Here is a 14,456-nt window from a genome sequence, read left to right as displayed (position 1 = left end):
CTGGTAAATTCTAACTGTGGTTAAAGAGTGCAAATTGTTTGCGGAGCCCAGTGCCTGGCGTGGAGAGGTAGTCGGTGGGTGGCGTGGGGAGGTAGTCGGTGGGTGGCGTGGGGAGGTAGTCGGTGGGTAGCGTGGGGAGGTAGTCGGTGGGTGGCGTGGGGAGGTAGTCGGTGGGTGGCGTGGGGAGGTAGTCGGTGGGTTGCGTGGGGAGGTAGTCGGTGGGTGGCGTGGGGAGGTAGTCGGTGGGTGGCGTGGGGAGGTAGTCGGTGGGTTGCGTGGGGAGGTAGTCGGTGGGTTGCGTGGGGAGGTAGTCGGTGGGTGGCGTGGGGAGGTAGTCGGTGGGTTGCGTGGGGAGGTAGTCGGTGGGTGGCGTGGGGAGGTAGTCGGTGGGTGGCGTGGGGAGGTAGTCGGTGGGTGGCGTGGGGAGGTAGTCGGTGGGTTGCGTGGGGAGGTAGTCGGTGGGTGGCGTGGGGTGGTAGTCGGTGGGTGGCGTGGGGAGGTAGTCGGTGGGTGGCGTGGGGTGGTAGTCGGTGGGTGGCGTGGGGAGGTAGTCGGTGGGTGGCGTGGGGAGGTAGTCGGTGGGTTGCGTGGGGAGGTAGTCGGTGGGTGGCGTGGGGAGGTAGTCGGTGGGTTGCGTGGGGAGGTAGTCGGTGGGTGGCGTGGGGAGGTAGTCGGTGGGTGGCGTGGGGAGGTAGTCGGTGGGTGGCGTGGGGAGGTAGTCGGTGGGTGGCGTGGGGAGGTAGTCGGTGGGTGGCGTGGGGAGGTAGTCGGTGGGTGGCGTGGGGAGGTAGTCGAGGCCGGCGTGGGGAGGTAGTCGGTGGGTGGCGTGGGGAGGTAGTCGGTGGGTGGCGTGGGGAGGTAGTCGGTGAGTGGCGTGGGGAGATAGTCGGTGGGTGGCGTGGGGAGGTAGTCGGTGGGTGGCGTGGGGAGGTAGTCGGTGGGTGGCGTGGGGAGGTAGTCGGTGGGTGGCGTGGGGTGGTAGTCGGTGGGTTGCGTGGGGAGGTAGTCGGTGGGTGGCGTGGGGAGGTAGTCGGTGGGTGGCGTGGGGAGGTAGTTGGTGGGTGGCGTGGGGAGGTAGTCGGTGAGTGGCGTGGGGAGGTAGTCGGTGGGTGGCGTGGGGAGGTAGTCGGTGGGTGGCGTGGGGAGGTAGTCGGTGGGTGGCGTGGGGAGGTAGTCGGTGGGTGGCGTGGGGAGGTAGTCGGTGGGTGGCGTGGGGAGGTAGTCGGTGGGTGGCGTGGGGAGGTAGTCGGTGGGTGGCGTGGGGAGGTAGTCGGTGGGTGGCGTGGGGAGGTAGTCGGTGGGTGGCGTGGGGAGGTAGTCGGTGGGTGGCGTGGGGAGGTAGTCGGTGGGTGCCGTGGGGAGGTAGTCGGTGGGTGGCGTGGGGAGGTAGTCGGTGGGTGGCGTGGGGAGGTAGTCGGTGGGTGGCGTGGGGAGGTAGTCGGTGGGTGGCGTGGGGAGGTAGTCGGTGGGTGGCGTGGGGAGGTAGTCGGTGGGTGGCGTGGGGAGGTAGTCGGTGGGTGGCGTGGGGAGGTAGCCGGTGGGTGGCGTGGGGAGGTAGTCGAGGCCGGCGTGGGGAGGTAGTCGGTGGGTGGCGTGGGGAGGTAGTCGGTGGGTGGCGTGGGGAGGTAGTCGGTGGCTGGCGTGGGGAGGTAGTCGAGGCCGGCGTGGGGAGGTAGTCGGTGGGTGGCGTGGGGAGGTAGTCGGTGGATGGCGTGGGGAGGTAGTCGGTGGGTGGCGTGGGGAGGTAGTCGGTGGGTGGCGTGGGGAGGTAGTCGGTGGGTGGCGTTGGGAGGTAGTCGGTGGGTGGCGTGGGGAGGTAGTCGGTGGGTGACGTGGGGAGGTAGTCGAGGCCGGCGTGGGGAGGTAGTCGGTGGGTTGCGTGGGGAGGTAGTCGGTGGGTGGCGTGGGGAGGTAGTCGGTGGGTGGCGTGGGGAGGTAGTCGGTGGGTGGCGTGGGGAGGTAGTCGAGGCCGGCGTGGGGAGGTAGTCGGTGGGTTGCGTGGGGAGGTAGTCGGTGGGTGGCGTGGGGAGGTAGTCGGTGGGTGGCGTGGGGAGGTAGTCGGTGGGTGGCGTGGGGAGGTAGTCGGTGGGTGGCGTGGGGAGGTAGTCGGTGGGTTGCGTGGGGAGGTAGTCGGTGGGTGGCGTGGGGAGGTAGTCGGTGGGTGGCGTGGGGAGGTAGTCGGTGGGTGGCGTGGGGAGGTAGTCGGTGGGTGGCGTGGGGAGGTAGTCGGTGGGTGGGGTGGGGAGGTAGTCGGTGGGTGGCGTGGGGAGGTAGTCGGTGGGTGGCGTGGGGTGGTAGTCGGTGGGTGGCGTGGGGTGGTAGTCGAGGCTGGATGATTCGTCTCCGTCCCTGACGACCAGTAATGACCGCACTCAGACGACGGCCAGTAATTATGCAGGAGACTTCATAACAGTTTGTGGATCAATGTGTGGGAGAAGCCCCGCTGGTGAGAGTGATGGCTCTTGCTGACTATCTAATGGCAGGGTTGGCTACTTGTTTGAGTTGTGTTGTGGTGTTTAATAACATGTCCTGTTACAGTCTCCCCCCCCCACCCCCCCACCCTTTTATTTTTATTGTGGTACTGTGCAAGGGGGGATTGTTTGTCCTATTTGCAGATTACCTGGTTTATTTTGTTTATTAATTTCAATCTTTCATGGGATTTTTTTCCCATATGTTTCGTCCGTGTGTGACCATTCTCCTCTCCAGTCCCCCCCACACCTCCCCCCTCCCCCCCTCCCACCACATACACATCAGGTTATTCCCTTTGTTTGTCTTTAATTATCTTTGTTTATTTTATAAAACAGTTTCTGGACTGTTTAATTTACAGAGGATATAACTTCCATAGACAATATTGTGTTTATATGTATTGTCTTGGTGTGGTGGCTGGGTTGTTGGTTCAGTGGTGAGGCGTCTTATGTGGTCAGCTAGTCTACCTGGAAGGCTTTCTCCAGAAAGCTTCTTTCTGTTCATCTTAATATGTCTCGTATCTTTCCAGTATCTCTCTAGTTTTTCTATTTACTCATTTTAACTCTTAGTCATCAATCCGGCACATTAAACGCCGTAAAGTGTATGGCTCAGTTGTGCCAATAATCCCCCTTGGAAAGATGTCCATTATACATGTGGGTTAAGTGTCTATACATTATACTTCCATCAGTGTAAAGCAAATCTATAACACTGGAACTATGAGATGTATAATACTAGAGGTATTGACAGTCATCTTTAAAATCGCAAACCAACTGAATTGTGCCTATGCTGATTGTTCTGTGCAGTTGGACGCAGACACTCCCAAGACATACGTCTTGGTAGTGTCTGCGTCTAACATACGTCTGACGTCTTGGGAGTGTCAACGTCTAGCGTACACTGGACATTTTGTTAGTGTCATGTAGAGTGAATGTTCCACGCCCAGTAGAGAAGACGACTTTCATCATACACAGAACGCTTCTGATGGGTCGCATCAACTGGGACTGCACCAAGGTAGGCCTCATAGCCCTGCGTGAAAACCGATCACTTTCTGTGATGGCGGTTCTGGTGGGTAAAGGGAGTCCTTTCCCACCAAGAACGCTGGACCGCAAGATAAGGACCCAGGCTTAACGGACCTCCATTTGCTGTAGGGATGTTCAGCGTAGAGGTGGAGGAAGGGAGGGGTGGGGGACCGGAAGGATTGGGGAGGGGGGTTGTAAAGAGGGTTAATATCGAAGAGTAAAGCTAAGATAGTTTCTTCAAGGCAGATTATGAGGGGTAGAGTAAGAGGTGGGCATAGAGGGGGGGGGTAGAAGTGGATAAGGAGGGGGGTAGAAGTGGATAAGGAGAGGGGTAGAAGTGGATAAGGAGGGGGGGTATTGGGGGATAAGGAAGGCCGTGAGCTTCGTGTTAGCGAAGAGAGAGGGAGAGAGATAAGAGAGTGGTCGACGTCAATCACTCGCTTACCATTCATTTGGTGAAGTTGGGAAGCCCTTATTATTATTATTAACATCTTTATTGACAAAATTAATTACAATTTTGCCTAATCTGAGGATTTTTATAATCTTATTAAAGTGAGGATAATGCTGGCATTCACTGTCACGCAGGACAGGGGGTCATACATAATGGGAACCCTGCTGATATTGGTACTCGAGCCTCCACTGAGGTGTTGGTATTCCACGACCATAGTGCACTTGTGGACTCTGCAACTTGGTAGATATGGTAATACTGCCAGGGGCAGTGTTGCCAGTTGGTGGTGGTGGTCTGCTGCGAGTCAGTTACAAAGGTGGTAACAAGCACACGCTTTTGAAGCACACACTAACGTGTTTAACCCTCCGGGTTCTAATATGTAATCATTAATACCATCTGTAATAATACATAAGAAAAGTATGTATACGAAATTTAATGCAGTGGGCAAAAATAAGCTTTGGAAATTATGGGAATATATCTACAAATGAAGGACAGGAGGGTATGTGACGGGAAATGGGAGTTTTGTAGGATTGTTCACTTATTTTAAGTTAAACAGTATAAACTGAACGCTTTTCACATAGTAATTAATGCTTAATAAAAACAGTGTGCATAAGGTACATATATATATATCAAAATTTACAATGTCATTGGTATAATGCAGTAGTTAGCGCATTCGACTGACAACGTATTGGACCCGTGTTCGATTCCCGGAAGGGGCGATACGCTTGAGCCCGTTTCTGTACACCTGATACATCAGTTCCCGGGAATTTAAGGAACTGTTGTGGGTTGCATCCCGTGGAAGGTCAGTACTTGGCCAAATAGGATTCTTGTCCCCGACACTGGGACTTGTGTTAAGCGTATATTCCCAAACAGTTCTCTGTCGACTGCAGCGATAGTCCTACAGCGGCTCACGTGACCTTACAACCCATCACTTGACGCAGCTTGTACACTAGTCTACACTAGTGTACACTAGTGTACACTACAGTCTAGTCTACACTAGTGTACACTAGTGTACACGTATACTAGTGTACAGTGTATACTAGTGTACACTAGTGTACAAGCAGCGTAAACTGAGATGGAATTCAAAGGTGCACTGAGAGGCATGTCAGGAAAGGCAGTGAAGAGATACATTGAGTGACAATAAAGACATACACTGAGTGACAATGAAGAGATGCATTGAGTGACACTAAAGAGATACACTGAGTGACAATAAAGACATACACTGAGTGACAATGAAGAGACACATTGAGTGACAATAAAGAGATACACTGAGTGACAATGAAGAGACACTGAGTGACAATGAAGAGATACACTGAGTGACAATGAAGAGATACACTGAGAGTGAAAAGATAAATTGAGAGTGAAGAGATAGATTGAGAGAGACCAGGGGTGAGACCTCCTGGCACCGCCCCGCGTCCATTACACCAGGGAGACCAACAACAGTGTCTCATCACTCCCCCCCCCCCCCCCACCCCCCTCTCCACAGTCGGCTTCTGGATCTATCACTATTTCTTCTTTGAAACTTGGAAGCTTCATTCAAGATCCATCTGTGAAGTTATGTTACGAACTGAAGCTCCTGGGGTTCCTTTGCTTCTTGTGTGTTACGGAGTGCAAGACTTTGCCTCTGCTTAAACTATTTTAAAAATAACAATAACCCAGATTTCCATTCGTGTTCAAAACATATTTCCTCCGTCTAGGATACTGTCTCTTCTGTCCAAGTACGCGCGCTCTCTCCTCATTTCCTCCTATACCCATGGAAATATTATCCCTCTGTCTGCTCTTCTACCAGAGTACATTCTTTTCACGTCTCCTCTTCCCAAGAACAGTCTCTCCATGCCTTTTATACCGCAGGACACACACTCATCACAGACCGATCTTCACCAACAATTAGCCACATGGCTTGCTTGCCCCGTCATCAAAATACACATCCTTCTATGAAAAAAATCACCCCCCATTCATGTCCTTTTTTTCTCGTGTTTAGGATTCAGATAACAGCTGTTGCTGGTGTCCTGCCCTTGAGTGAGCGCTCATTGTCACTGGCTCTTGTACCTTCTCAATAATTTTACGGTAATGTACATACAATAATGTCATCTATCGTTTTTAAACATACAATATATATTGTATGCTTACATTATTGCTGTATTTTTTTGCAAATTGAGTTAATTATTTTCAGTAAACAACCTCTTGTTCTATAAGCTATTTTGAAGTTTAGGAAAATTATATTAAAAATAATTTGCATGTTATTGTTTGCTCCATGAAGCACTCGGGCTGTTTTGAACTTTGTGTTACAATATACCCCTCCAGTATGACGCATGTTGCCTCCCCCATGTAAGATGTTGCCTCCCCCATGAAGCATGTTGCCTCCCCCATGAAGCATGTTGCCTCCCCCATGAAGCATGTTGCCTCCCACGTGAAGCATGTTGCCTCCTCCATGATGCATGTTGCCTCCCCCATGAAGCATGTTGCCTCCTCCATGAAGCATGTTTCCTCCCCCATGAAGCATGTTGTCTCCCCCATGAAGCATGTTGCCTCCCCCATGAAGCATGTTACCTCCCCCATGAAGCATGTTGCCTCCCCCATGAAGCATGTTGCCTCCCCCATGAAGCATGTTGCCTCCCCCATGAAGCATGTTGCCTCCCCCATGAAGCATGTTGCCTCCCCCATGAAGCATGTTGCCTCCCCCATGAAGCATGTTGCCTCCCCCATGAAGCATGTTGCCTCCCCCATAAGCATAGCCCCCTCTCCATCCCTCCCAGAAGACGCAGTCCAGGAAAAGAGAAACATTTTTCTGTTATAGTATAAATTCTTCCATTTTCCTTTCCCAATTAGTTCATAACTTTAGAATTCTTGAGAAAGTATGCCTATCTTTTTGTGTGAAAGAATAATAAATCTAAAGTTAAAATTAAGTGGAGACACGTGAGACTGCAAGCAGCGGCGTCTAACAGTCTGGCTGATCATCCAGGAGGCCTGGTCTGAGACCGGACAGTGGAGACATTGATTCCCGGAACCAACAAAAGGTAGGTAGTCAAAATGTAGAATATCTCACAGTCACATTCGCCAGACCATTAACTGACTCAGAGGTGGCATTATGCCTGCAGTTTTCTCCTCGCCTTAAAAACCTTAACTGGGGGAAAATTGCTTATGAGAAAGACATAAAGAACATTATATGGTTCGTGTTTTATACAACAATACAGCCAGAACCTTTGTCATCCGGTTATGCCTTCATTCTTTGCCATGCCTTCATTATTATTAAGACATGTAAAGAAGTTGCCACTGGGGACGGCACCCCGGCTTTATGGCGTTCAGGTCGCCACTGGGGACGGCACCCCGGCTTTATGGCGTCCAGGTTGCCACTGGGGACGGCACCCCGGCTTTATGGCGTCCAGGTTGCCACTGGGGACGGCACCCCGGCTTTATGGCGTTCAGGTCGCCACTGGGGACGGCATCCCGGCTTTATGGCGTCCAGGTTGCCACTGGGGACGGCACCCCGGCTTATGGAGTTACCGTCACGGTTACGGGAACTGAACGAATTACTATTTTCAATCCATAAACTTCCTTTGTTCCAAAAAATGTCACCCCTTTAAATTTAACCCGAATTGCTTAATAAATTATTTATTTGCGGTGCGTCGCAGTTTTCCAACATGATCTTAGCGATAATACGGTTAATTTGTGGCTGATAACAGTGTTTGGGTGAAACAAAGGAAAGTCGCGCCGCATTACCGCCTATTTATGACGTGAATTAACACCGTCCATTGTCTCCGAGTTGGGCCGGGCGGCGGAGCCAGATTGGGACAAATCCGCACATAATAATGGTGTCCCTGTATCTTCAAATTGCGCAATAAAGTCCGATTGAGGTGGCCCGGTAGGTTTTGTTGCAACTGCTACGATTACCGCCACATCTGGAGGATTACCCAACTTATAAACAACTGCCAACGACTCTCTCGCCTGACTCCCCGAATCTCCACCTTACTTTTGTAAATCAACCGAGCCTCATAAATACTCATAATTAACGACCATTACCGTCGGATATAACACCATAACAAGCTCCTATCTGAGGCCACGGTGTGGAAAGTCACTAAGGTTCTTTTTCCCCTACGTGGAACCTGGGAATTCAGCCATGAGGACACTACGCGGGGTTGTGTTCGCACTTTACCGTCTGTTATTGAAGCGGGTCCTCCGATATCATCGTCAGGCCATCCAATATTGCTGTACCCTGCTGATGTGTGGAAGGCTGTCCTCCACTCTTGTGGTAGGTCCTCCACTGATGTGGTAGGTCCTCCACTTTTGTGATAGGTCCTTCACTTAGTGGTAGGTCCTCCACTCTTGTAGTAGGTCCTCCACTGTTGTGGTAGGTCCTCTACTGTTGTGGTAGGTCCTCTACTGTTGTGGTAGGTCCTCCACTCTTGTGGTAGGTCCTCCACTCTTGTGGTAGGTCCTCCACTCTTTTGGTAGGTCCTCCACCCTTGTGGTAGGTCCTCCACTCTTGTGGTAGGTCCTCCACTCTTGTAGTAGGTCCTCCACTGTTGTGGTAGGTCCTCTACTGTTGTGGTAGGTCCTCTACTGTTGTGGTAGGTCCTCCACTCTTGTGGTAGGTCCTCCACCCTTGTGGTAGGTCCTCCACTCTTTTGGTAGGTCCTCCACTCTTGTGGTAGGTCCTCCACTCTTGTGGTAGGTCCTCCACTCTTGTGGTAGGTCCTCCACTCTTGTGGTAGGTCCACCACTCTTGTGGTAGGTCCTCCACTCTTGTGGTAGGTCCTCCACTCTTGTGGTAGGTCCTCCACTCTTGTGGTAGGTCCTCCACTCTTGTGGTAGGTCCTCCACTCTTGTGGTAGGTCCACCACTCTTGTGGTAGGTCCACCACTCTTGTGGTAGGTCCTCCACTCTTGTGGTAGGTCCACCACTCTTGTGGTAGGTCCTCCACTCTTGTGGTAGGTCCTCTACTGTTGTGGTAGGTCCTCCACTTAGTGGTAGGTCCTCCACTTAGTGGTAGGTCCTCCACTCTTGTGGTAGGTCCTCCACTCTTGTGGTAGGTCCTCCACTCTCGTGGTAGGTCCACCACTCTTGTGGTAGGTCCTCCACTCTTGTGGTAGGTCCTCCACTCTTGTGGTAGGTCCTCTACTGTTGTGGTAGGTCCTCCACTCTTTTAGTATGTCCTCCACTCTTGTGGTTGGTCCTCCACTCTTGTAGTATGTCCTCCACTGTTGTGGTAGGTCCTCCACTTAGTGGGAGGTCTTTCACTTATGTGGAAGGTCATCGACCTATTATTATTATTTTTATATTAACACTAATAGTTTTGCCTTTTTCCGTCTTCAGACGCTTATATGTCTTCCCACACGACCCCGAGCATTTCCTTGCCCTCTAATCCTACATCTGCTCCGCCCTCTTCTACTCTAATCCTACTTCTCTTCCATCCTGTTCCACCTTCCTCCACTCTAATCCTGCCTCTACACTGTCCTGTTCCACCCATCTCAAATCTTGTCTTTGCTCCATCCTGTTACACCTTCCTCTACTATAATCCTGCTTCTGTTCTGTCCTCTTCCATCCTGCTCTTCTCTAATCTTGTCTCTGGTCCGTCCTGTTCCACCCCTCCTCTTCTCTAATCCTGCCTCTGCTCTGTCCAACTCCGCCATCCTCTTCTCTAAGTCTTGTTACTGCTCGTATATTTCTCCGAAACTTGTAAATCCGACATGTCGTTTTCCGCCATCGTCTCCTTATTGCAGTGTGGCCGCCAGCGCCCGGCTCCCCACACGCTCTGCCTCATCAGTACGGCGTGTGTCTAGGCACTACTTCCCACTCTCACTACCATCCCACAATACCCACTCACCACTCACTTATTTCTTCTCACAGTACCACTTATTTTTCCTACCAAACCATTCGTATTTCCTCTCACCCTCTCGTTTTTGTTTCACTAAACAGTCCCATTTTGACATGCTCAGACATACACATGGCTGAAGGCAAGACTCTCCTACCACCACCACCCCCTCGATGTCTACCTACACTGTCTCCAGACAACAGCACCACCCCACTCATGTAAGAGGTCAGCAAGGCGGACAGTCCGCCTCCTGTCATGACTCGCACTATAATCCACATTACTGCACCTTATACTTTCACTTGTACCCCTACGCCCGTTACCAGCTCCAATCAACCCCATAGTCTTGTCCTCGTCCCAATAACGTCGACCGTCTCGTTGGCACCATTCCCATCTGAAGTACATTAAATTCTGCACCGAGAGCCTGGTGCAGTGTTGCAGCGGATGACGCCACTGATCACCAGTGAACACAAAGACGTCACCAGTGAACACAAGGACAAACCAATGAACACAAGAATAACACCAGTAAACACAGGGACAAATCAATGAACACAAGGATAACACCAGTGAACACAAGAATAACACCAATGAACACAAGAATAACACCAGGATAACACCAGTGAACACAAGGATAACACCAGTGAACACAAGGATAACACCAGTGAACACAAGGATAACACCAGTAAACACCAGGATAACACCAGTGAACACAAATATTAATCCATTGAACACTAGGATAACACCAGTGAAAACAAGGATAACACCAGGATAACACCAGTGAAAACAAGGATAACACCAGTGAACACAAGGATAACACCAGTGAACACAAGGATAACACCAGTGAACACAAGGATAACACCAGTGAACACAAGGATAACACCAGTAAACACCAGGATAACACCAGTGAACACAAATATTAATCCATTGAACACTAGGATAACACCAGTGAAAACAAGGATAACACCAGGATAACACCAGTGAACACAAGGATAACACCAGTGAACACAAGGATAACACCAGTGAACACAAGGATAACACCAGTGAACATAAGAATAACACCAGTGAACACAAGGATAACACCTGTGAACACAAGGATAACACCAGTGAACACAAGGATAACACCAGTGAACACAAGGATAACACCAGTGAACACAAGGATAACACCAGTGAACACAAGGATAACACCAGTGAACACAAGGATAACACCAGTGAACACAAGGATAACACCAGTGAACACCAGGATAACACCAGTGAACACCAGGATAACACCAGGATAACACCAGTGAACACAAGGATAACACCAGTGAACACAAGGATAACACCAGTGAACACAAGGATAACACCAGTGAACACAAGGATAACACCAGTGAACATAAGAATAACACCAGGAAATACAATGACAACTTACAAGGAAGTGTCGTGCCAAACATATAACATTGTTCAGCAGGAGAAACTGGCAGGTAATGACTTGTATAACCACTGAGCCTTCACTAGAAGTATTCCCTCACTCACGTCGGAGGTAAACAGGGTCTCACGTGTGTTACAATGTACTTGCTCGTGTTATTGATGATCTCCGCAGGGGGGGGGGATGCTTGTGAATCACTCAGAGTAACCCTCTACTTAAACAACACATTACACATAATCAGTCTATACGAGTCACACAATTTGGTATTGGACTAGTTGGTATAGCGGCGGCTCGCTTCTAGTAGGTCGGCGTTCGATCCCTGATGGTCAAAGTGGTTGGACGCCGTTCCTTCCCTCCGTCCTATGAAATGATTGTGAAATAATCCTTGACCTCATATCCTTTCCAAGTGCTATAGTCGTACTGACTTAGTGCTGTCTTCTGATAACTTACCTTACTTGAGCTTAACTCTACCTGAATTTGATGATGGAGAACCTACCCTGATGGTCGACGACCGTATTGCCGAGCACCCACACTTTGGTGCTAACTGTAATTAACAATTGGCATCAATGACTGTAAGTGTTCTCTGTCGGATTTAGTGAAAATATGAGAGTTCTGGGTTGTAATGGAGGAGGGGAGGGGGGGGGGGGCAAATAATCGGACAATAATCAGCGACAGGTATTGGGGGAAAAGTAATGAGAAAATGCATACAATGGGAATATAATGGAGCACTGAAATTTGTTTGTGTAATGGACAGGTAATGGGGAAAGAGAAATAATGATCAAGTAATGTGGTAATTGATTTTAATTTTGTAACGGGAATTCAGTTGAGTGGACCAACAATAATATGAATGAATATACACAAGGAAGACTAATGCGCACAAAGTTATAGAAACATTGACATATTTAGAATCAGTGAACAAATCAACCCAATTTGAAGCGAAATTTCGAAACAAACTAATTAAAGCGAGAATTTACACTTATTTGCAAGGCAAACCAGAAATCAATATTCAAAATGCAGATGATAAATGTATCACTCACTTAAATAAGTGAGAGTGAGATGTATTGTTCCGGCTCTCCGTCAGCCATCGCCAGAGGGAGGGAACTGGTGTGTAAGATCTCTGAATGTCTCTGGCTCGCTGCTGTCTACCCTGCCTGCTCTCAACACTCATCTTACATACAGTGTTTTGTGAAATGAAACTCAATTAAATTCCACAGCTCAAATACCTGAAGACAAAATATTGAGTTGCCAATGTACGTGCTTCAGTAGTTTTTGAACAGCCCACACTTACCCCATACAACCCCCACCTCCCCACAACAACCCCCACAACAACCCCTACCTCCCACAACAATCCCCACCTCCCCTCAACCACCCCCCCCCCCCCCCGCTACTCTTGCCTCCACCCCGGGCTATCAAGAGGTAATGGGAGTTCTCATTAATATCTTACACACGAGTGGGCCGGGTGTAAGGGGTGGCGTGTCGCGGCGGGCGACTTGCCTTCCTCTTCTTAATCTTCAATTTCCCCTTTTTGTCAGCCCCCTTTTCTGAGGGTTCCTTCTGTCAGCCCTTTCTCCCTGTCCTTCCATCGGCGATATCCGTCATCCAAGGCCATTACCAGTTTCCGGTAACCATTTCCATTGCATATTTTTCCCTTCAGTTTGCTTATCTCTCTCCGTTTGCTCATTTCAGCGCTCTATCACATAGTCCCCAATCCTCTATCCATCAACTGTCCCACAGCTCTCTGTTTCTCAGCTCTCTGTCCCTCAACTGTCTATTCCGCCGCCCTGTGTTCCTCGGTCCTCTGTTCTTCAGCCTTTTGCCACAACAGTACCAAAGCCTTCAGTCCTTCTCTCAGCCCCCTGTCTCTCAACTGTCCCGCAGCCCTCTGTCCCTCACCTGTCACACGCCTCTGAGGCATTAGTGTCACTCCTGTCTTTGACCTTATATTTCTTTCTTTGAAACATTTTTATTACAACTGGGCTTTTCTTTAATATTTCGTGAACCTCTTCCCTACTTGTCTGCTCCCACCGCCGACCAGCCGTAAGGCTTCTTTTGCCCGCAAGTAATGAGGCTGTTGTTTCTTAGGTGTTTGTGTCGCTTTGCGTTGTGCTGCCCAATGACACTTTGCGTCTTTCTTCACTATTGTACTACGCCTTGCTTTGCCCTCTGATTACATTGCGTCCTCTCCTGCCTTCTAAGTGTTCCATTCCCTTTATGAACCTCCCTTCCTTCTTAGTGTTCCCTTCCTTTTATGTACTTTCCCCATGGAGTATTATAATTTCCATCCACAGGACTCCTTCCTTATCTTCACTATTCTTTCCTTGTGAGAGCTGCCTTCCCCTTGTTGTTATGGCTTGTGTCTGCTCTTTTGCGTCGGTCTTCTCGCCTTTAAGTTTAATTTGTTAATTATTGCCTCCAGACTCATCCTCGGGCCGGGCGGGAGGGTATGAGGGGATGAAGGATGGTAATAGTCACAAGGATCCCACACCCACCTTGTGTGTGGGGGGTGGGGGGGGGGGGTGGCAGAACATTCCATCATAGCGCTGTCAGTTTTAATTTCGTCAGGTCTACATTGGTAGTTAATTCGAATTCTCAAAGATACTTTAAACCGCGCTAATTGCCGAGCAGCAGTAACATGTAGGTATGAACTTCTCCTTGCATGGCGGTGTGATGGTAGTTGGAATGGCTTATGTAGATTTCACTTTGTCTCAGATATACAAAGTTTTATTGATGTTCTTTAAAGTTTATTGAAGTTCTTGGTGGTGACTAAAACTTACATGCTTTTGCTAGTACAAAATTTTCAACAGAACAGTACTTAATGTTTTACATTATAAATAATTCTTTTGACATTTTGGTTTTCAAAGTTTATTCAGATGGGAAAAGGTAGCCAGTGCCAAAATCATCGTAGGGGTGAATATATGACCTTCCCATGCGGTATTTTTGTGAATGCCGACCTACCGACACATAACCATGTGTCGGTAGGTTGTCAGTCCCCTTTTCTGAGGGTTCCTTCTGTCAGCCCTTTCTCCCTGTCCTTCCATCGGCGATATCCGTCATCCAAGGCCATTACCAGTTTCCGGTAACCATTTCCATTGCATACGTTGTTATGTGTCCAACATGGTAACCATGTTGGACACATAACCCACAGGGATCAGGGCGCAAAGTTGGGTGAGGCTTGCCCGAAGTGTCTGGTCTACAATCTTGAACAGGCAGACAGACAGATATTTCCATTTATAGATCAAAAATTCTTGTATATAAATTATTTTTGTTTCCATTTCCTCTAATTTTCACTTGTCATCCATTTGCAGAAAATCC

At 49.4% G+C, this 14,456-nt stretch overlaps 1 protein-coding gene across 1 annotated transcript; it reads right to left on the bottom strand.

Annotated features, from left to right (window-relative positions):
* Nucleotides 1-10: 10 nt before the first annotated feature.
* On the bottom strand, nucleotides 11-5,827 carry LOC123766321 (mucin-2-like). The gene is made up of 3 exons (XM_069321346.1): nucleotides 5,802-5,827; nucleotides 3,928-4,008; nucleotides 11-2,402 (listed from the first exon to the last, which is right to left on the bottom strand). The coding sequence occupies exons 1-3, from the start codon at nucleotides 5,825-5,827 to the stop codon at nucleotides 11-13; spliced, it is 2,499 nt and encodes an 832-aa protein (XP_069177447.1).
* Between the last annotated feature and the right edge of the window lie 8,629 nt (nucleotides 5,828-14,456).

The sequence above is a fragment of the Procambarus clarkii genome, chromosome 9, assembly GCF_040958095.1.
Source record: "Procambarus clarkii isolate CNS0578487 chromosome 9, FALCON_Pclarkii_2.0, whole genome shotgun sequence".
NCBI lineage: Eukaryota > Metazoa > Arthropoda > Malacostraca > Decapoda > Cambaridae > Procambarus > Procambarus clarkii.
This window is presented reverse-complemented; position numbering and strand designations above follow the sequence as displayed.

Bases quoted from the DNA above. Each gene is read 5' to 3' on its own strand.
- LOC123766321 (XM_069321346.1), bottom strand. From the start codon at position 5,827: ATGTGGCTAATTGTTGGTGAAGATCG. The intron at 4,009-5,801 runs GTCTGTGATGAG...AAAAATCCTCAG, and splicing joins CTAATTGTTGGTGAAGATCG to ATTAGGCAAAATTGTAATTA. The intron at 2,403-3,927 runs GTAAGCGAGTGA...ACTGTTATGAAG, and splicing joins CCAACTTCACCAAATGAATG to TCTCCTGCATAATTACTGGC.